The following is a 23,359-nucleotide window of genomic DNA, read 5'->3' as shown; positions in this document are numbered from 1 at the left end:
TTAATAGGGAATACACAAAGTTTGGATTCCTCTCTATCCTGAATATAAAATGGAGCATATCCCGAGTTCTTCCCCTCATGCTTATGACCCCGAAGTGCCTTTTAGGTTACCCACTTGTATGGTGCATGGAATCAGTAAAATCCCTTGGCATATGGCTCAGTTACGATCCAGTTGCTGTCATCAAAGAAAATTATGCTATAGCAATTGCAAATGTCAAAACTCTGCTAAACCATGGTCCACCTTAATCTTGATGGGCAGGATAGTGCTGCTAAAGATAGTGATTGTTCCAAAATGTGTATATTTCTCCAACAATATCCCGCTAGCACTGCCCAGACATCTGTTTACTGTACTGTCAGCCTTCTAGGTAATGTAAGGCCCTTCGGCTTTGCACAATATGTATGTGAAGCGCTCTGATACCTACGGGTCTAGCTAGCGCTATACAAAACAATGACTTAAATGGGACGTTTTCACCTTGCCTTGTGACCAGGGTGACTTTCTATCTTTGTACCAAAGTACAATATACCCATTATTTATATTTTTCTCCTCTCTTCATGCTATACATGGCGATTGGGGGAGATGGGGCATTGCCAAAACCATGCTCTACACACATATAATTAACAGGCACTCTGAAATTGACACGGCCTCTTACACGGTGTTCTCATGGGAGAAAGTGCGCTAAGAACCTGGCTAAATCTTGGTGATGCTCCTGACCTGCTGCGTCTACACCATTCGTGGCTCTTTCCAACATGTGAAGAAAATCTCTGCAGTCTTTTACAGAAAACTAATATGGTCAAATTTTGTGATCTATTTTTGGATGGTACCTTTATCCAGCTACAAAATGTTGGCAAGCGCAACCCCTTGGTGACTTTAGTTTATTATAAACTACGTAGTCTGTAAGGCTGCCGTTTCTTCATTTTCACTAGAGCCCCCCAACCCCCATTTTAAGACACTAACACACACTCCCACCAAAACTCCTAATGGCCTCATAATGTGCCTCTATAATTATATGCAGGCTGAAGTCTTTGATCTTCAAATCGGGCTCAGGAGACAAATGGAATCTCATATTAGGAACCCTGTGCTATCTGTAGCGGACTGGAACTGCTACTGTCCAGACTGGTTCCCAGCAGTAGAGTGTGCATCATACATTTCAAGTTTCTAAATGGAATTTATCTCACACCGTTATGGCAGCCACAAGATGATCCCTTTTGTTCTAGACGAAGAGCAGTGGAGGCTATTTTCTTGCACGGGGCTGTCGCCAGATTAGCAACTACTGGCATACGTTTAGTGGGGTGATTACAAAAATTATAGGTAACCTCATTCCACTGGACCTCAGGGTCTGCCTTTTGGGCTTTGTGAAGCATGTTCCTGCAGGTGAGAGCACGTTTACCTCACTGGCATTGTTGCAAGCCAAACATCAAATCGCTATGTGTGGTGTGGGATTAAATATGCGCCCAAGATGAAGGTTTTCAAGCTCTCATATACTGCAACGAACAGCCGGAAATCCACACAGAATCATTACCCTCCCCATCCGTAGACATTTGGGGCCATTAAAACACTATTTACTGTACCTGGTCAATGATTCGGAGTCGTCTAATGTGTAAACGCAAATAATATACTCAGTTACCCACTATGCTGAATGTTCCTTTTGTTAGCACTGCAGGATGATAGATATACTCAGGTATGTATGGAATTCTGTTTATGGGTATTTATCTCTGATGCTCATTATGCTATTGCCCTCTGTTGTTTGCGCTCAATGCCAGTGTAGCTTCATCAGTGCCTGACCATGGTGTAATGGACATGATATGCATATGGAATGGTGTACTTGATTTTTTTGCCGCGTGTGGGGTGGCAAGGTCTCATGTCCACCCGCGATGAATGGCTTAAAGACTTAATTACAGCAGCAATCACCTTGAAGTGTATGCAGTTTTAATATTCTCATCCTTTTGCCCTGAAGTCCCACAAGAAAGTTATGTATTTGGCCGGGTTAAGTACTCTGAACCTCCTGGCATATGGTTACTATTGAGTTCACCTGTTTTCTATCCCATGTGTATGTGTAAGCTCATCTGCAGGCTCTTTGAGTTCCTCAGGGTTAACTCTCTATTTCCGCATGGCACCTGTGCACTTGCCTCAGGCGCAATTTATCCTACTGGTCCCTGTTGCTTGTGTTTAATGTTACAGCTGTATCACCACAAGTGTACTGTTGTGTACCTACACTGTAGGTGAAATACGTTGATAGTGTGCTTAATCTGTTAATGAATCAATAAGGTACATAAAACCTTTTTCTTCTTATCACTGTAGATCCTTTAGAATGGGTAGACTGCAGGAAATAGTGTTGTAGCGCTTAGTTGAACTTTGGTTGCTATATAGTCTGCTCATTCAGGGTCCATTTGTGAACGCAGTCATAATTTGACCATGAATGACTAAGATTCGTGGTGTATATAAATTATAGCAGTGCTGCACATGGAACTGTCTTCACTGAGAACACATCCTAATTACTGGAATATGCTTAAACGATCCTGTTTTATTAGAAACATGTTTTATTCAAAGTGGGCTACTCGTGAAGCATGTTAACTACTGTTAATGCTGTGGTTGTGAGCACACCTCCCTACACTTTTGTTTTTCTTATGCACATTTCATTTTTTTTAAGTATCTGGGCGAGACTTTTGGCCACAGACTCCTTACCTTATAATTATCCCTAGACATCAGCTGAATCCGGATTTTTTTTGTGAGCAGTGTCTCTGCGCCGGTAGGTGGCATTGTTTAGCTCCACTTGGCGTCGTTGACGTGCACGCCGAAAATTACCTTTGCAGTATCTATATAGGCGGCACCCAGGCATGCTTATGTCGGTTCTTTTCTTTCTGCACAGTGCAGATCCGGGAAGTTACCCCTTTGTAATTTTTTACTAGGTTTATTAGCTGTTTTGTCGAAGTATTTTTTGAGGTCTTGCCTCCTGGTGTGGCAGAAATGTGATCTAAGAATGCCAGCTACAACCTGTGCAGCGCCTGTCACCAACGGATGTCTGTGACGTACCCACATCTTATTAGTCTCTGGTGCCTTGAGCGGGACCACAAGGCAAATACCTGCCCTAAATGCCGTGCCATGCACCATAAGGCCTTGCTGGAACGATTCCTCATGTTTTTGGCAGCTCGACATGCGTGCGACGTCATGACGACCAAGGTGCTGGTTGAGAGGAAGGTCCTAGGAGCGGTCATGGAGCATGAGTTTGTCATCACACTCCAAGTCAAAGTCCCACAAGAAGTAAATGAAGTCGAAGTGTGCTTTGACTTAACCTTGTCTGTCGGCCGACGAGGGAGTGTCGCCACTGGGCCTGATTTCGCAGTTGAGCCAGCACCTGGGCCGACTGCACCTCACCGAGTTTCAGGGAACCGGGGCAACACCCGCCCAACTCAGAATTTTATGAGACCATGCACCTCATATTTGGGTGGTCTGTTCCCCATGTGCACCTTCAGGCCCCGCAGGTTTGGGAGTGGCCCGACCTGGACTCAAAATAGTGACTCCCGCAGAGCCCCAGAGATCCCTAGACTGACCCGGACCTGCGCCGGTCGTACCATTTCGACCTGCGCCAAGCCCGATGCCGGTCCTCCCAGAACCACCTGTGCCCTCCCCATTCTCATCCCTGACACAGAGCCGAAGCGGCATCGTCTGACACCAACTGGAGCAATGCAGTCCACGTTCGAGTTTGAGCCCTATTCTTATGGGCTAGGGCTCTGGGAGGAATGGGAGGTGTCGCTGAACCCGGAGGAATGCCGGCCTTATGAGGAAGGAAACATGACTGTGTGAGGATTTAGGTGAACCCAATGGACAGGACACTTCTCCAGATCCTGCCATGCTTTCTCCCCCTACTGCGGCTACAGAGGAGGGAATGTCATTCGCCATGGTGGTGCGGAGGGCGGCTGAGGTAGTTGACCTTAGCCTACCCTCAGTGGCAGTCAAGATGAATATCTTGACAGAGGTGCTGCAACCGGGAGTGTCTCCCTCAGAACCGCTACTTCCATTCAACAAAGCCATCATGGACGTTCTACTTGGTACCTGGCCATAGCCCAACATGGGCTCCTGTGAATAGGATGAGTGCCCTCTGCCACCTCTCCGCCCCATGGGACCCAAACATCCTCACCCAACACTCTACCCCCGAGAGCTTGGTGGTCCAAGCCTCTGCGTCCCATTTATATTGTGACATATTCCCAGCTGCACCTCTGGACAGGGAGTCCAATAAGCTAAACAAATTGTGGAAGATGTTTTCTTCTCCTAGCCCGGCACTGCAGTCTGTGAACACTGTGTGCCTTTTGGGACGTCATTCCTGTGCCCTGTGGAATACGGTTTCGCAGGTGCTGCCATTGGTCCTGGGGGAGGCCCGAGTTGTGCTTTCCCAGGCTATTGCCGATGAGAGGGATGCAGCTAAGCTCACTATTTGCTGTGAATTAGACACCACCGTCTCACTAGGCAGAGCGGTTTAGTAAACAGTGGGCCTGCGACACCACGCCTTGTTGAGGACTATTGGCTTTTCTGGGGATGTCCAGTCCTCACTCGTGGGCATGCCCTTTGATGGCTCCCGTCTCTTCTGAGACAATGCGGATTTGGCAATGGAGCGCTTTTAATGAGGAAGTGATTACTCTTTTGGCCAAATGAGCCATAGAGAGAGTGCCGGCGACAGAAATAGGTTGTGGTTGCTATTCCCACTATTTTCTGGTGCCCAAGAAGGATGGAGATCTTCATCCTATCCTTGCCCTGCGCTCTCTCATTTTCTTCCTCAAGAAGGAGATATTCAAAATGCTTACTCTTGCTCAGGTCCTGTCAGTCCTAGATCTGGGAGACTGGATGGTAGCGTTTGACTTGCGGGACACGTATTTCCACCGTCCTGCCTTGCCTATCCACAGGCATTACCTGTGGTTCACGGTGGGCCACGTGCACTTTCAGTTTGCTGGGCTCCTTTTGGCCTCACCAGCATGCCTTGGGTGTTAACTAATAAGGTGATGGCGGTAGTTGCAGCTCATCTGCGGAGATTAGGAGTGGCAGTCTTCCCCTATCTCAACAACTTGATGTTGAAGGCAGACTTGCCCCAGGCTGTCTTCTCCTACCTCCATACTTCAGCGGACCTCCTGCATTCTCTGGGGGTGATCTATCAATGTGCCGAAGTAACACCTGACTCCCTCTCAGAAGGTCCCTTCCTTAGGAGCTGTTCAGGACACTGTGCGTTTTCCGGCCTATCCTCCCGAACAGCAGGTCCAGGAGATTCTGGCTATCATGCTTAAACTGCAATTGGGTCAGTGGGTGACCCCTCTCCGTTCCCCAACCAGATCTGACAGTGTTGACAGATGTGTCACTGCAGGGATGGGGCGGCCATCTGGGAGAGGTAGAGATCAGAGGATTCTGGTCTCCAACCGAATCCGGACTCCACATCAACCTGTTGGAGCTCCGAGTGAAACAATTGACATTAAAAGCCTTTCTACTCTCCATCCAGGGTTGACAAGGGCAAGTGTTCACGGACAACACTACCGCCGTATGGTACTGCAACAAATAGGGTAGGGTGGGGTCATGGACCCTTTGTCAAGAGGCCCTGCGTCTCTGGACATGGCTGGAATAGCAGGGCATATCCCCATTGGTTTAACATTTGGCAGGTTCTCTGAACGCCAGAGCAAATAAACTCAGCCGGCGTTGCCTCGCGGATCACCATTGGCAACTCCATCTGAAGGTGGTACCAGTTCTCTTTCAGCAGTGGGGAGAGCCATGGTTAGATCTCTTTTCCACCAACGAAAAGATCAACGATATTCACAAAACATTTCCACAATCATCTGACATTATACTTAGCGGGATTAATCCTGACCCCGTATCTCTCTACACTGCCCCCCTCACTGACTTTCACACAGTCATGGAGGAAGAAGTATTGCTAGTAATTAACCACATAAAATCAGGTTCTCCCACAGACTCCGCCTCAGCTCAAGTTTTATCCAAAATTGGCCCTGTTTTTCTCCCCGGCTTACTGTTTTATTCAACCACTCCCTGTCACAGTCTATAGTCCCTACCCTCTGTAAAGAGGCCATTATTAGACCCATTTTGAAAAAACCCTCTGCTGATCCCAAGCAACTATCCAATTATAGGCCAATATCTCTCTTACCACTGTTCGGCAAAATTCTAGAATCCATGGTTAATGGCCAACTTACCCAACATCTGGAAAATAATAAACTGCTGGACCCTTCCCAATCGGGATTCGGGGCCTTCCACAGCACCGAAACGGCCCTACTTGAAATAGTCGATAATATCAGACTTTCCCTGGACGCCAGGCAATTAGCTATACTGGTTTTGCTCGACTTGTCGGCTGCCTTCGACACTATTTCGCACGGCATCCTCCTCGACCGCCTGTGTGCATCTGGTGTCGAAGGAGCAGCCCTTAACTGGTTCAGGAGCTATTTGGCAGACCGTTCATCTAAAGTGCAAATAGGGGACTTCTCCTCAGATAGTCAAATCATTACTAAAGGGGTCCCCAGGGCTCAATTTTGAGCCCTACGTTATTTAACTTATACGTGTCCCCCTTGGCCAAACTCATAAAGTCTTTTGGGTTTCAAACAGTGTTGTACGCAGATGATACTCAGCTCCTAATCACCTTGGGATCAGACGTCACCGAAACCAAAAAACGCGTTAAACTCTGTATGGTAGCTATAAACAACTGGATGACAAACAACCACCTTCTCATAAATGCTAACAAAACAGACATCGTGCTTTTTGGGGATGCAGACAAACTATGGAACAGCGTTTGGTGGCCTCCCATGTTAGGTTCTTGTCCCCCACCTACGACAGCTGCACGTAATGTAGGCATAATTCTGGACTCAAAACTATCTATGTTAAATCAAATTAACAATCTGGTTCACATCTGTTACTGATTTATGCTCAGTCTCAGAAAAATATTCAAATGGATCCCTCTCTCCTCCCTGATGCCCCTTGTGCAGGGACTGATTATTAGCCATCTGGACTACGGCAATTCTTTACTTGCTTCCACGAATATAGGACTACTGGCAAAGCTTCAGGTCATGCAAAATACGGCGGCCAGGCTGGTCCTCAACTTGCCCTTGCACTCCCCATCAAGACCTAGTCTGAAGACCCTACACTGGCTCCCAATCAAAAAAAAGAATCCATTTTAAATTGTGTTGCCTGGTGCATAAGACACTCAATAATAAAGGACCCCACTACCTAGCAAAAAAACTCACTATATACCAACAGGCTAGATCCCTCCGGTCCAACAGCAAATTTCTTCTAACAGTGCCGAAGATCCGAACCGCCAGAAATGGGGGTAGATCTTTACCTGGGTGGCCCCAGAAACCTGGAACACCTTGCCTTTACCCCTCCGTCTGGAGACTGATCATAAGAAGTTCCGTAAACGTCTCAAAACTTGGTTGTTTAGCTCAGTCCCGTAAATCAAAAGACGTATTTCTGCCCTGTCCTGCCTTGAACACTAGCAAGCGCTATGAGACCTTATGGTGATATATGCGCTCTATAAATACCAAATAGAAATACAAACGAGAATGTGCAATGTCAACAGTACTGCGCGCCTGAGTTTCCAAGGCAGCTCTAGCTCTGAGACACTTTTCATCTCGAGTGGAGCTCAGGCCTCCTGTAAGCCTTCCCACCCATACTACTCCTAGCCAGAGCTGTCAAGAAGATCAAGAACGACTGGCCACAAGTCATTCTTGTGGCTCCGGACTGGGCAGGGAGTGTCTGGTATCCCGAGCTGTTGAGCATGGCCATCGGTCCTCCAATCAGACTGCCCCTTTAGGAGGATCTTCTGTTACAGCGGCAGGGGAGGGTTCTCCACCCGAACCTGACAAAGCTCTGCCTTCCTGCATGGAGATTGAGCGGCGACAGTTGACAGTTTTCGACCTTCCCCTCAAAGTCTGCAATTTTATCTTGGCAGACAGGCGTCCCTCCACCAATACTGTATACGCCTGCTGTTGGGCAAAATTGAGGCATGGAGTTCAGAAAGACACACTGATCCCCTTTCTGCCCCCTTTCTTAGGTTCTCTTATTCTTTCTTCCCTTGCCCAACAGGGCTCTGCTCTGGGCACTCTTAAGGGATATCTTTCTTCAATATTTGCTTTCCTCTGGTTCCCTTTTCCAATCTCCTATTGTACATAGGTTTTTGAAAGGTTTGCAACATATGTTTCCTCCCTCTCCTTTAGTTATGCGCCAGTGGGACCTCGATCTCATCCTCATTTTCATTATGTGCACTCCTTTTGGGCCTCTACACAATTGTCCTCCCAGGCTCTTTACCATCAAAGGCAGTCTTTCTCGTGGCTATAGCATCTGCCCGAAGGTTCAGTGAGCTTCAGGACTTGTCATCCAAGCCTCCTTATCTTAACATCTACCCAGACAAACTGATACTTCATATTAGCGAGTCCTTTTTTTCAAAAGTGATCACTCCATTTCATGTAGGCCAAGCCATCACTCTAGCTACGTTTTGCGCTCCGCCTCATCCCTCCAAGGAAGAGAAGTGACTTCATCATCTGGACCCAAAGAGAGCTTTGTTTTACCTTAACCACACATAAGAGTTCCGGGTGGATGACCAACTCTTCGTGGGGTGTGTCGGAGCGAAGAAAGCATGGGCCATACAGAAGAGGACCATCTTTTGATGGATTGTTCTCTGTATCAAAATCTGCTGTAAATTGCTAAGAAGCAACACCCTGAGTGTTTGCGTGCGCATTCCGCTGAAGTTGCAACCACTCCATTAGCTTGTTGGAGTTCCCGTCCTGGACATCTGCCCGGCAGCAACGTGGCTTCCCTGCACGCATTTGCCAAGCACTACTGCCTGGACAGTTAGGTCTGTAGGGATGGGCACTTTGCCCATTCGATCCTGAAGGACTTCCTCGTGTGACATTAGTCGGAGAACCACCTTCGGGGAGGTATTGATTGGGTATATATTCTAAGGTAAGTAATCTGCGGCTAGAAGTCTCTATCAGATGAACTAGGTACTTACCTTTGGTAACATCTTATCTTGTAGGTACTCTATCTAGCTGCAGATTCCTTACCGATCTACCCATCCTTTCCGTTCTGTGAATGGATTTCAAGTGTCGGGGCTTTCTCCTTTCAGGGCCCTAGTTTTCCACACCAGTGGTCAATGTACTTCGTGGGTTTGCTCTTCTGGAGTGGAATGTCGCGGAAAGTACCTGACTTTAGCACACCCGGGTAGCGCCTATATAGGCACCGCAAATGTCATTTTCGGCGTGGACAACGCCTCATGGAACCGACATGCCAGCTGCTGTTGTGCAGGGGCACTGCTAATGAAAATTTGCCAGATCCAGTCTGATGCCTAGGGGTAGTGCTACAGTAAGGAATCTGCATCTAGAGTCTCTATCTAATAAGGCCTTACCGAAGGTAAGTAACTTGTTCCTTTATACTTTTACAGACATTCAACCTGTAATGTTCTGTCATTAAATATGTGTTGCTGGGGGTAGAACCCTGCTCCAACTGTCCTCTTTTTTGATCTGGCTATCTCAATAAGAAGATACACATGCATTTCTCTGTTTTCTAAAATAATGTGGCGAACTTTTACGCCGCTACTCCGAATGCTTTTGCTTTTTTAGCTCACTGCCTGCCATGTTTGGACTGCTACGATTGTAAAGGCACGAGTGTTGCAAGATCTGATTGTAATTCACTTTCAGTTGCAAATATATGCTAATTTGTTACAGTTGATACCAATGGAGAATTAAGATACAGATTTTTACCCCACAAACTCTGAAAGGTGTGAATGAAGCGATAACACAGATCTTAATCTTAACTTGTAAATTTTACTGCTGATGTAGAGTTTGTAACTGCTAAGCAGTCCCACAGCAGTATTATACAATGCGAGCTGCAAGATGCCGACACGCTACTTCATTCCTCAGTTCACTGGTGATTTATAGTGCGTCACAGCAGACTGTCAAAACACTTCAGGATGTGGCAGTTTGCATAATGTCCTCGCGAGCAGTGTTATACGCTTCGCACGATACATAAAAAGTAATCGCTGGAGAAGTATGCAGTAGCAAAAAGCACAGTTCGATGGTTGCATGCAACTAATTATGGTTAGCAGTAGTACAGATACTGCGCACCCGGGAGGGCGAAAACTACCAGTGCTGTCTCTGTTGGCCCAGTAGAAGAGAGGTTCTGCATCATAGGATGCTCACTGATAGTCATAAATGTAAAATAATTCTCGCCAACTTGTGTGGAACTCTGGAACACTTCTGCCATATGATATGACTTTGTAAATATCTATGTGTGTATATATGTATATATCAATGGAGGTGGACATTTTGGGGGGAAAACAATAAACATATCACCTTCATATAAAACTGCAGGTAGCATTTACTGAATTTTTTTCTCACTGAAATAGTTTTATAAAGCGACTATGTTGCAGCATCTAGTTGAAAATGTAGTCCATGGAAAATATGGAGCCTTAAACTTCCCCATTACAGTCGAAAAAAATTAAAGCAGAAGGTGCCTGCCAGGTTATGGGTATGTTAGGTCAAATAAAAGGCTTTCTGTCCCTTTAAGAAGTAAACAGCTTTCAGCTCTCTCAGCATGCTTTGTAATGGTAGTTTGCCACACAGCCTCATTTCTTTTTTCCGGCTTTTGCTGACTGGATCATAGAGCACTTTAAGGAGGACCATCAAATATGATTTTAACACTTCTTTCGACATTTAGGACCACAGAGGCAGCCCGGCATGGGAAGTTTCTTCCACACGCATCACTAAGATTTTTGAATGGTCGCGGTCAAATTTCAATCTAGGCCAATTAGGGCACAAGTCGGGGGCACATGCGGGTACAGAGCATCCACCCACTATTTTTACAGGGTGGACTCTGTCCACCCTGCAAGAAGTTGGCCTCAGTGAAATATGCTGAACTTGTCCCAGTGTAATTTTTAGACACCGGGACACATTCAGCAGCACCTGCACGTTGTCTGCTTTTGTTTCGAGCATTGTCTCCTGTAACACATCTTGTACATTGATTTACACATTTATAGGATTTATTGTCAACATATAATGTGTACGTGTAATGTAAAGGACTCTGACGCCCTGCATTGGGATGAGTAGCGCTATAAAAAAAAATGGTAGTATTTAAATTGATATTTGTGTATATACTGGAACAGACCAACACATCTGACATTCTTACAGTGCATCCACATCTCTTATGAAGTGGTAACAACAAGCTGTGTGCCTTTGCTTCCCCCTCCCCTGCATTCCCATCTAGGTGTGAGGCTCAGATAGGCGGCTTGATGGCCCCTTGAATTTAGCCTTTGTTATGGGCCCAGCTGGAGTGTGAAATATGAAAGCCCCCTCCCCACCACAAATATATGGAGCATGCATAGTGAGATGGCACGAACGATATGGGTCCTGGGACTGCATTGCCCAGAATCCTTTAGCAGTTGGTTGCCCATTGGCCCTCACAATAATAATGTGAAGTGGGCGCCATATATTTGTGATGGAAAAAACAATACCGCAGTGTTTATTAAAATCATACTTATTTTCCTTTGAGTTGTTATTTTGAAAAGAAAACAATTTTTGATGTGTGGTATTGTTAGACTCGTGGTAGTCTGCTACACAAAATATGTTTGTATACTCTATACTGTGGTATAACAGTCGGAAGGAGTGTAATCCATAGGTTCAAAGTCACATTTGGAGCCATGGTATTTAGTCGTCGAGACCCACTTCCCTTTCACCCACCTCTGTTCATGTTTGAAGAGTTTTGTAGTAATGTCAGGGATGCTGGTGGCTACTTTTTCCAATACTACCCAAGAGAGATTTCTATCGTTATGATTAACCTCCAGGTAATGATATGCCAGTTTTGTGTTCGATGTTCATTTATTCTCGTTTTTATCTTTCTGGTTGTCATGCCAACGTAGAATAGGACACATGGACAAGTGATGGAGTATATTACATTCTCGTTATTGCAGTTCATCAGGGCCTTTAGTATTCATGGTTTTCCTGTTTTTATGGCCATTTCTATTGTTGGTGTTGTGAATTGACATGCCCTGCAATTTCCACAGGGTAAATGACCTACAGGGGGTATTTGTTCCAGAGAGTTGTCTGTGGCGGAGTTATAGTTTTCTTGGTTTTAATGTGTTCAAGCATGTCCCGTCACCAGGTGTCTTAGTTATGCCCATGAAGGAATGCTGCCACTTTCCACCATTTTCACATTTCTTTCATTGCCTTTCCCTTTCCCACAATAACCTTTTACACACATTTGAATGTGCGACAATGATGGATTAGTTTCTCTGAAACTGCCTCACCTACAGATTCCACTTCTCCACCATTATCGCGACTCCATGAACACCATTTACAAGGCCTCGACACACATTGTGCAAATGTCATTTTATTTTTCATCCACGAGGTGACGCGGCTATCTGTAGACCATAACAATGCTGGCATGTGTAAGGACTCGCAAGGATACTTTTCATTATAAATGAACAAGCATTTCCGTGTTTAGACAGAGGAGTGCTTTGCTGTCATTGGTGAGGTCTCTACACAATGAAGCTTCGGCCCAGCAGCTTGATGATATCTCTCTGCGAAGGGTGTCCAGCATGTGACCAAGATGGGGACTTACATTCTTTCCCTCCAGGTAACCAGGGTTCGATCATCCATTACGGGGATTCTAGACACTTAGGTTAGGGACTGCATTGTAGGAGTACGCCAGATTTTTCTATATTTTGCTATATGTCTACATATATACATTCGTGTAACAAGAGGGAGAGAGAGGACTAGATAGCTAGTCCGAGTCCCCGAGGGTTTATATATGATTAATCAAAGAGGACTAGCTTAAGTTGACCAAAGTGTTGCAGTACTCTAATTAGTTCTGTCACGGGCACCTTGTTGGTGTATTCATGAAGCCCTCACCCACCAACCTAGTTGGTGGCATGCTTCATCATCGGGCCCACCCAGTGACACCTAGTATGTCCCGGGTGTGCTACGACGCCTGATTACAGAGGAGCTGGTATATTGCTGAGAGTGCAGTGAGTGAGGTTGAGTGAGTTGTGATTTAAAACGGCTTGGTGGTGGTCCCAGTACCCGAGGGTAAATTAAATTTTAATAACTGGGCCGTCACCAGCGGTTAAAAGTAAGGCTACAGGACGCGTAAGGGTGGCGAGTTACTGCCCCCTGCGTCCTTCAGATGGTCGACATGTTTCAGCCAGTGCCTTAGAGTATTCTGGCTTTCCTCAGGACCGTTTTTTAAAAGGTGTGGTGAAATAAAACAGACTTAGTGTTGTGGTACAGACTATGTGATACACTCACTAAGGCGTTTTTCTATATGTGAAAGGGGGATGCCCTTCTCATGCGTACCTGTACAAACAAACATTAAGGAAAAGGACAAAACATTTATAGAGAGAGTCAGTAGTCAATTTAGACATATGGTCAACAATGCTTTGGTGGCCGGATCTATAGTGCAAGGTGAGAGGACTGTAGTCGGCTAGGTGTGATGGTACTGGTGGTGCCATCAGAGTGAAAATACGCGACTAATTAGGAGCGTGGTGTGGCTAAAACACGAAAATCACACTGTAAGGAGTTGACTTAGTGTGGCAGGGCGCAAGAAAATTGTTCTTACGCTTTGGGTTATTAGCCAAGGGTTCCTGGAGGGAAGCGGTAAGGGGATGACCCTATGGGAGAAAAAGAGATAGGCTGCAGGGGTTAGGGGCCTGTAAGGAAAGAAGCGCTCTCCCAGTTTGTTGTTTGGAGGCTTGTCAGGTTTGTCATACTCCCCTCCAGGAAGCCTTGGCTAATAACCCAAAGCGTAAGAACAATTTTCTTGCGCCCTGCCACACTAAGTCAACTCCTTACAGTGTGATTTTCGTGTTTTAGCCACACCACGCTCCTAATTAGTTGCGTATTTTCACTCTGATGGCACCACCAGTACCATCACACCTTGCCGACTATAGTCCTCTCACCTTGCACTATAGATCCGGCCACCAAAGCATTGTTGACCATATGTCTAAATTGACTACTGACTCTCTCTATAAATGTTTTGTCCTTGTCCTTAATGTTTGTTTGTACAGGTATGCATGAGAAGGGCATCCCCCTCTCACATATAGAAAAACGCCTTAGTGAGTGTATCACATAGTCTGTACCACAACACTAAGTCTGTTTTATTTCACCACACCTTTTAAAAAACGGTCCTGAGGAAAGCCAGAATACTCTAAGGCACTGGCAGAAACATGTCGACCATCTGAAGGACGCAGGGGGCAGTAACTCGCCACCCTTAAGTGTCCTGTAGCCTTACTTGTAACCGCTGGTGACGGCCCAGTTATTAAAATTTAATTTACCCTCGGGTACTGGGACCACCACCAAGCCGTTTTAAATCACAACTCACTCAACCTCACTCACTGCACTCTCAGCAATATACCAGCTCCGCTGTAATCAGGCGTCGTAGCACATCCGCGACATACTAGGTGTCACTGGGTGGGCCCGATGATGAAGCATACATATATACATTGCCTTAGCACGATGGGGGAACTTTTTTATTCTGTTCACTGTTTTAGTACTTCTAATAACTTCTGTCTGCTTCTGTCTATTGTTCATTGCAGCACATGTATTTTATACAAAAATCACGTTGGTTCAATAAACATTGAAAACGTACCACTGTGTATTTCTCTGAGAATAAGAGAGCCCGTCAGGCTTAGCAAAACGGTTCTAGATCTGTTACCGCTATTTCTGGAGGATCAGGGTTGTCATGTTCAGTGGTTGGCAGAACTATTTGGTACCCGCCTAGGTTTAGGGGTACTCATGGTGGCACTGTGAACTAGTTGGCCTTTAGGACAACATATCCTGTGGGGGTACATAGAATCAGTCTGGCAACAGCCCATCTGTTATGCCGTCCAGAAATGCGCAGTTCCTACCATAGAGTGGAAACTACATAACACCGTAGGCGTGTGTTGCGCTTCAACGCAAAAAATGGAAAGGGACATTTTTTCGTTCCACTATTAAGTATTCTTCAGTGTTTCTGAACAATGGTCTGTACTCTGTTGAAAAGAAGGAGTGTATGTGGGTCACACATGCATTTCTGATTCTTTTACAACAAGGCCTCACTGTTATTGTTCTTAACTCTTTTTCTTGCCTTTCTCACTGTTTTCTTTGGGTTGTGTTGTGCAATTAGCTTTCTCTATAAGGTGTGGGTCTGTGTTTCAGATATGTTTCTAGGGAGGAGCAATTACATCTCTGTCTTAAAAACTGTACCACTGGGAGGTTATCCCGTAGGGCCCTTGGGTGAAAGCTGTCGTACAACAGCATGATGTTCTTATCTGTGCCCTTGCTGTGTACCTTGGTCTCTATGCCATTCTTTCCCATTGTGATTACCAAATACAGGAATACTGCTTCCTTCCTACATATCTCATAGGTGAACTTTAGGTGTCTGTCCCTTGAGTTAATCTAGTTCTCAGTTTGCCGCCAGTTGCTCACTTTCATGCCATATTATTAGCACATCATCAATAAAACATTGCCAAAGCTTGATGTTATCTCTGTATAGGTTCTCCGGAGTGAAAATGTGGTCAGCCTTGAACTGGTACACATTGAAGCAGGCCACACTTGGGGCAAAGGTACTGCCCATCGATGTGCCCTTTATTTGCTGATATGACATGTCCTCAAACTCAAAAAAGTTCTCAGTGAGTTCCAGCTCAGCGCATTCCATTACAAAATTCTTTGGGGTCATAAAGTCGCTTTCTGTATGCTCCAGAATGTCGTTGACAACTACCAGGGTGCGTCTTTGTTTAATGCTAGTATAGAGAGCTTCTATATCCATAGTGTTGATCATATCATCAGGTATCCTAATCTCCAGCTAACTCAATAGGCAGAGGACGTCCGTGGTGTCACTGAGGTATGACAGTGATTTCTGAAAAATAGGCTTCAAAAAACAGTCACAAACTTGTGACAATGGTACTAATGACGAGCCGATTCCCAAGACAATTGGTCTCCTAGGATGTGGTAACCTCTGCTTATGTATTTTTGACATGGTGTAGAATCTCTAGGTTTTTCTGCCACAAGACAAACCTGCCTCCTGTTTTGTGATCCAATCGTGTTTGCCTCCTCGGCCATTGTTTTTATCCTGTTGTTTAGCCTTGGAGTGGGGTCCTGGTCTAGTATTTCAAGCTATCTCTGTCTGAGAGAAGGCAATGGCATTCGCTATCGTACATGGTTTTGTCCATGACTACTATAGCCGGTTTTATAACCAATCCATTATTGTTCCTCAGTGACTCCAGGGCTCGAGATTCGATCTTAGTAAGATTGTGAAATGTGTTGTTTGCCTTGCAACAAAATACATCAATGTCTCTGAGGACAGTCTGGTAAAAGGCAAGCACTTCACAAGGTAGAGACTGTTCTGTGGGTTGGAAAGTAGATTTTCTCCTTAGTCCAGTGTTACGCTCTTCCTCTACAGTGTTATCTTGTTCTCCAAAGAACTCCTGTAGTTTGATCCATAAACAGATCGCTCCTTTGTATCGGAACAAATCTCAGACCTTTTGACAGAACCAATTGTTGATCTGCTGTAAGGTTTGTTTTGCTCAGGTTCACTAGGGTGGAGTTTCCCTGCTCGTAGAAGGGGTGGGATCACTCACCTTGCTCCTCATAATCATCTGCACTGGCTCTTGTTCCTCCCATTGCACTCTGGCTGCCTGTCTGTGAGGCTTTTGTTTGCCTCTGCCTCAGTATGAAAAAGGAGGACGTCCTTGGTGAAAAGGGAATCCCTGTTGCTTTGGTGGATAAGGTTGAGGTCAGAAACTATAGAGCATCATGTGTAGATTGTTGGTTGCTTCTTGGTAGAATGGTCTAGGATGGCCCCTCATGTCCTCTTCATTGCGGTTGCTGCTGCTTCTCTCATCTTCTGAGCTAAAGGGTCAGTTAAGAGGAGTAGGTCTAAATTTAGGTTGACGTCTTTGGAATCGAGTAGTGTGTGGAAATTAATCTGTACTTTCACTAAACATTGTTTGGATGAAAACACTAGAGCTGACCCTATAGTAGGGCAAATAGTTTTAAAGACCTAAGTCCCGGATTCTGTGTTTTTGATTAATAAAGTTGTATTAGTTGGATCTGTTAGATATTGGCATTCACTCAGAGGAATAAGCTTGGTTCTCTATTCTACGTTTATGTCTGCGATAATCCTATGACTGCAGAAGAAAACGTTTCTCACTGTAATCCTGGTTCCGTCTCATACAAATCCTCACTGAAGTCCTTAACAACCCTCGCTCCTTCTCAAATTTCTGTGTTTTCTATTAGAGAGCTATTTTCTACTTGATGCCAAACCTTTTGAAAGAACTGAGGCTGTGAGGCAAACAGCCAATGCAAGATATGTTGGAATCTGAATGCTGCCGATTTGTTTAAAGGAACTGTACGCATTTGTTTGTCATAATGCTTTCCTAGACCTTGTAGGCATCTTTTACTTTCATGTTGTCTACTGCAATGGAGAAGTATAAGGCTCCATTGTTCCTAGGGGCAATGTTTTTTTAGCTGGGTGCTGCACAGTAGGTTTTGTAAAATAATGATCTGAGAAAAAGAAAAGAAATCAGTAGATAATAAGTGCAATTTTATATGAAGGTGGTATGCTTATTAGTCACACACAGCCTTTTGAAGGGCATTCTCTTCTCACTTGGTCGCAGGTGAGTCTCAGAAAGGCTAGATTGGCTTTGCTACACAACCTAAGTCCAGTATGAACCTCAAATATGAACATATTCATGGTATGCACTTTTGTGTGATTCCTTCTGCTGTAGCCCATGCCCCCTTTGCCCATTTTTGATCAGTGACTCCTGTGATATTCTAATGCCAGTTTCTCTCTAATAGATGACAGCAGAACGGGGAACCAGCTGGATGAATTCCAGGAGTGCCTGTCCAAGTTTACACGTTACAACTCTGTCCGGCCCTTGGCCACTTTATCGTATGCTAGTGACCTCTACAACGGCTCAAGCATTGTATCCAGGTAAGGTGGAGCAGACAGACTGACACTGACCGCGTGAGGGGATTGTGGTAGATGAGACACTATGGTTTGCTGCTGATATAATATAATATGTATATAATGCGAAAATAATGCTTTTCAAGAAGCCTTCCTATCCAAGCTGCTACTCTCGATTTTGACAGAAGGCAGGCTACCAAACTAATCTGTTCTTCATATTCCTTGCCACTGGTCACTCATGGGCTCCGCGTGTTCACCAGGTTTTGACCCTGCTTTCTCCGTAGTAATTTACTTCTTGTTTTATCCCTTTTTGTGCATCTTTTGTCAATATAAAGTGTTTTGCTATAAGTCATGTGCGTAAATGTAAATTGGACCATTTTATGAAGTGGGGTGTTCGGGGGTCATGCCATAGCTTCCTGAACACCACCCCTTCTACAGATGCTGGTAATTGCTAATAGTACAGCAGGAGCTTGGTTAGTAATGGTGGCCTGACTGTACCATCTGCAACTGGAAGTGAAAAGTTCTGTAGCCTTGGGCCATAACCTTGGACCCACCCAGCCCTTTGAACCCTCCAGTCCTCCATGCGTGAAACTCTAACCCTTCGCCAGTCCTTTCGGACATTCAGATCTTTAAGTAAAAGGCCCTGAATCCCTGTGCTGATACTTTGAGCCACGCAGACTCTTAGGTGAGGAGTTGGTTCCCTGCTCACCTGCCAGTGCCATGGGAGGTACAACGCCTGGTTCCAGGCGCTGTATGTATGAAGCATTTCCACTCTTGATCCCCACAGAATGCATCCTCATAGATGAGCATGCTTTGCATGCTTTTGCCGTATGGTTGTTCAGGGGCGTCTTGCTCGTCTCCAAGGACTAAGGGAACTCTAGGTCTACTAAAAAATCCTGGTAAGATACTCTGCTTGGATCAGACACTACTGCAAGCACACTCATTGCAGAGAGCCTCCTCTTTAGGCAAACTCTCTGGGGAATAACAAGCATGAGCAGGAAAGGAGGGAAAACTCCAGGGCTTTGCAGTAAATTTAATGCGGATGCAGTGTTATAAATCTGTTACACTGTAGCACTTTTATGCAAATTAAAAGAGTTAATGGCATAGTAAAATGTTATCTGTTAAGCCTTACGTTAAGTTGCATTCAGCACAAATGATGCCGATGATCAGGCTCTTCTTTTGGTATGCAGGGGATACTGGGGACATGAATCTTGTGGAGATAGATCACAAAGCTGCTGACACAGCAGCGGCGTGGTGTCCGCTCCGCCCAGAAAGAGTCAGAACATCCTGGTTAGCACTTAAGCAAAGACATGCTGAACTCCTTGAATGAGCATCTGTGGGTTTGGTTTCCTTGGGCAATGGGGAGATCAGGCTGCACGCCACCTCCGGTGGCTCAGGGTGCTGTTTGGGGTGGTGGCGGACAATGGGGTGTCTTCTTTGACACAAGACACGTAAATTGATGATTGTCCACTGGGAAAATCAGATTTGAGGCTGCAACCTTTCTTCGGAGGGTTCATTTCGGATGTTCATTTTTTCTTTGATCTTCCTCAGATTCAAAAAATGGCTCCCCATCTTTTTTCCATGCCCCATGTGTCCCCGTCTTCTTTGGATTCCTTTTATTGCCGTTGGGCTGTTGAGGACGCGTGCAGAGGATTTTCAGGACAAACCACAGCAGATGTGCTGTTAGCGCTCCGGTTCTCAATGTTTTTTCGGGTGTCAACAACAATCGCATGTGGATTTGAATGTTTATTATTTTTGTATATTGCTGGCTTTGACAATTTCAACTTTCCACTGCGCATGTCCTACTCCCAGTTTTCTTTTTCTAGGCGTCATCAATGGTTCTTATTGACAGATACCTTTGAAATGTGTAACCTCTAGCTACTCGGACACCGTTGTGTTTCTCTGGGCTCTTCTGCTTGTAGGAAATTCAGACTAAGACAGCTGAACTTGAGACAGGGGCTTTGGGCACTTTACTCCATGTTGTTTAATCAAGGTCCTGCGATTGGCACCGCAAAGGTGAGGACTGCAGCCAAATGCTTTGTTAAAGGATTTGCGGGTTTTGAAGAAGATATATTTCTTGATCCCAAGCTGCATGGTTTAAAACTGCTAGTCCTAGTTTTACGTGAAGTTCGCCATCTGCAGACCGGAAGGCTCTTCAAAGCATAGATGTAGACATCAAGATTAGGGACAACACCAGACACAGAGTACAAAGCTGGTAGATGCTGGTGGACAGACTGTATTCTATAGAAGTTTTCTGCTTTCAAAGGGAATAGAACAAAGTTTAAAACCTAACGCTCTCTCGGTGAAGGTAGGAGACCAAGTCTTGATAATTCTCAGCACCAAAACTGTTTGAGCATAATTGTTTTTCGATACGGCTGCATAATCATATTTGCCTCTCAAAAAATAAAAAAAATCTTTCACCAGACATTGGTAGAATGCGCGAAGGTTTCCTAAGGCCATATTACCAGTCCTCAACCTCGAGCTCTTGGTTTCACGTTCTAATGTTCAGAAAAACTTTTTGGCCCTGAAATACTTCTGAGGGAAAATACTCCTGCTTCGATAACAGCTACAGAGGCATTGATTATTTTGATACCATGGGAGGTGAGGTTTGTTTTAAAGAGGCTTTATAATGTGATCCAATTTTGTCTGTGCATAGTGGAATTGGGGTCTGAGCAGAAAAAAACCTCTTGGAATCATTAGTGTGACATACAGTTACAAACATCTCCATGCATTGCTCAAAGTTTAAGAGCTGGGTTTTCTGAAGAATATCATGCAAGAACTGAAGAGCTCACAGGGCAGATTCTCTCGAAGAAATGGAACAGCTCCAAATCCTATTCTTCCACTTGAGAATAGGATAACGTTTTTACAGCTTGCTGCAAACAGCAGCAGAAAAGTTTCACAGTGAGGTGGAAAAGAGTTTTGAGTGGAGGCCAAGCATCAACAACAGATATTGGGCACATGTTTGCTGCCAAGACACCCATGGGTATTTGTGCGCTTTATTTTAACATAGCATAACATAACATAGAATAGCAAGAGGGATAAAGTTAAAAGAACATCCACAGGATATTTGTCAAGGTCATTTGCAAAGCCTGACAAGCTACAGGGTGTGGCACAGAAAATTAAAGGGGTTCCCTTGACCATAAAGAAACCTGCGTTAGAGCAATTACAACATAAAGGGTGTTAAGGTGCTGCCCTTTGCTAATGGTACATGGCAATAACCTAGCACTACAGCTTCGTGGCAAAATATGCCATTTGACAATTGCATTTTTATTAGCGAAAAGCTTGATGTTATGTTGAAAATGTTAAGAGAGCAGATGGCATGCTCTTCTGCAGCATCGACCATGAGAAGTCTGCGAAGGAGGGCCAACCAGTTCTTCCTTGGATTACACTTTCAGAGGGCTACAGGTTGTTAGGAATTGGGAAGATCTAGCAGTGGTTCTACGTAAGTTGAGGAATTCCCTCCAATGGTGGATCAGGCGTGATCTCTCACCGTGGTCATTCAGAGGTCCTCTGCTTTAAGTGTCCACCAAAGCAGAGGCATCTCTGGGAAGTTTGAGGGCACAGATGTCAAGACTAACTGCACAAGGTGCATAGACTGTTGCAGACGGTCAGATGTGCATAGATGGAGTTAAGGGAAATGGCTCTTTTCCTGAAATCCTTCTCAGACAAGAACTCACTAGTACACCTCAAAGCAAATTACAGTGCTTGACAGTCTGAAATGGGGTTGAGGAATATGCTAAATGTACCTGTTGCAAGAATTGCGCACACAATAGCCGCATTGCACAGCACCAACGGGTTATCAGGTAGCACATGTCCCAGTGATAGAATAATATGTGGCAAACCCATGAAACTGCAACATTACTGAAGTGCATAAGGAGGAACTAGACCTAGACACTTTACAAATCTTTTTACACTGGGGGTCATCAGATACAAGTTATTTTAAACAAGGGACTATTCATGCAGGTATGCATCTGCTAAAGAGATAACTGCGGAATGCTTTGGCATAAGTTGGTACAAACGATTTGCATAGACTTTTTGAACTATTTGTCTCATAAATAAGTTCTTGAAGATGCAGAAATTTCAGTATTGTTACCCCGGTCACTTTGACGGACACAGCAAGTATAGTTAGTAGAAGTAATGGAGGAGTGTGTTGCCGAGCAAGAGAAATTGTGTGTTCAGCCACCAACTGCCCTGTGACAGTGGGCACCGTTTCCCACATCAATCCAAGGTCGAGTAGTTGGAAGCACTGCCCATGGGGTCCTAGTGTGGGATTTTGAGGCCCTCGTTTCATTTCCATTTGCTAGCTTGTCTAAGTTAAAAAGGGGCCTCTTGATGAGGCTATTTGACAATTGGTGCTCCAGTCAGTCTTACAGATGCAAGGCAGTATTGAAATGTCTGAGAGGCCAACCATTATACACTGCCATCTACCGAAGTAGTATTGCTGCGCTTGTATCTATATTCATACTGTTTAACCCTGGGTGTAGTATTCCCCTACGCTCGCAGAGCATGCGTAGTTTGCACTACTACGCACTACGCAAATTGCACGTAACACAGTGCAAAAACACATAGCGTTGTAGACATTCTTTGCTTGCTCGTGGTCCTCAACGTCAAGTTGGCGACCGCTGCGAGAAAAATCACCATCCGGCAATACTTTTTCTTCATTTGCGATCAAGTTGCCTATCGCGAGTGTGGAAAATAAACCTCCCGGCGAGATTCTCAACGTGGGGCGGTCAGGTTTCTCTTTGCGGCTGGTCGCGTATGCTTGCGACCTCTTGTGATGAGAAACTACCAGTCCGCCTTGAGAAAGCTGCCGCTCGAGTACAAATCTACTCGAGCTGCAGAAAACGACCGCTTGCACAGTGCAAGATGCTGTTTGCAATGATTGCACAGTGCGGACAAGCATCCGGCACTGTGCAATCAGTGCGAACAGCATTTCCCTATGGCACTACGCAGTTTGCCTAGCTACACGTAGCATGCGAAGTCCGCTACTACGCAAACTACTCGCAGGGTTAAGGTTCATCCATTCGTGTTTTAATCAAAGCATTTGCTTCTTTAAAGGGCCACAAACTTGAGCAGAAACAAGTCTATTCTCTAGGTGCCCACTGTTAGACCTGGCATCTTTGGCGTGGTTTCCCCCCATCTTTTTGCCTCTACCCCCTGTATTTTTGGTGCTGTGCTGGATTTCTTTTTTGCTGGTTTAGAAGCTTTGGACACTGCCACTGCTGATCAGTGTCAGAGTGTAAGTGCTCCCAGTGTAAATTGTTATTGTGATTGGATATACATGATGCGCATCTTTGTATCACCAAGAAGTCCCTAGTAAAGTGCAATGGGTGTGCCAGAGCTGATGATGACAAATGCTACTAGTGGGCCTGCAGCACTGCTTGTGCCACCCACATGAGTAGCCCTAAAATGGTGTCTCCAGCCTGCCGCCGCAGTGCCTGTGTAGAGTCTG

The 23,359-nt window shown here is 45.2% G+C and overlaps 1 protein-coding gene across 1 annotated transcript in view; it reads left to right on the top strand.

The window, feature by feature from the left end:
• COP1 (COP1 E3 ubiquitin ligase) overlaps positions 1–23,359 on the top strand; it is a 922,999-nt gene that overhangs the window by 266,933 nt on the left and 632,707 nt on the right. Inside the window, exon 11 of the mRNA XM_078642019.1 lies at positions 17,799–17,934. Within this exon, the coding sequence (XP_078498145.1) occupies positions 17,799–17,934 (136 nt within the window). The remainder of the gene's footprint in view (positions 1–17,798; positions 17,935–23,359) is intronic.

The sequence above is a fragment of the Lissotriton helveticus genome, chromosome 1_1 (assembly GCF_964261635.1).
Source record: "Lissotriton helveticus chromosome 1_1, aLisHel1.1, whole genome shotgun sequence".
NCBI lineage: Eukaryota > Metazoa > Chordata > Amphibia > Caudata > Salamandridae > Lissotriton > Lissotriton helveticus.
Note: the sequence above shows the minus strand (reverse complement) of the source record. Positions and strands in the feature narration are given on the sequence as shown.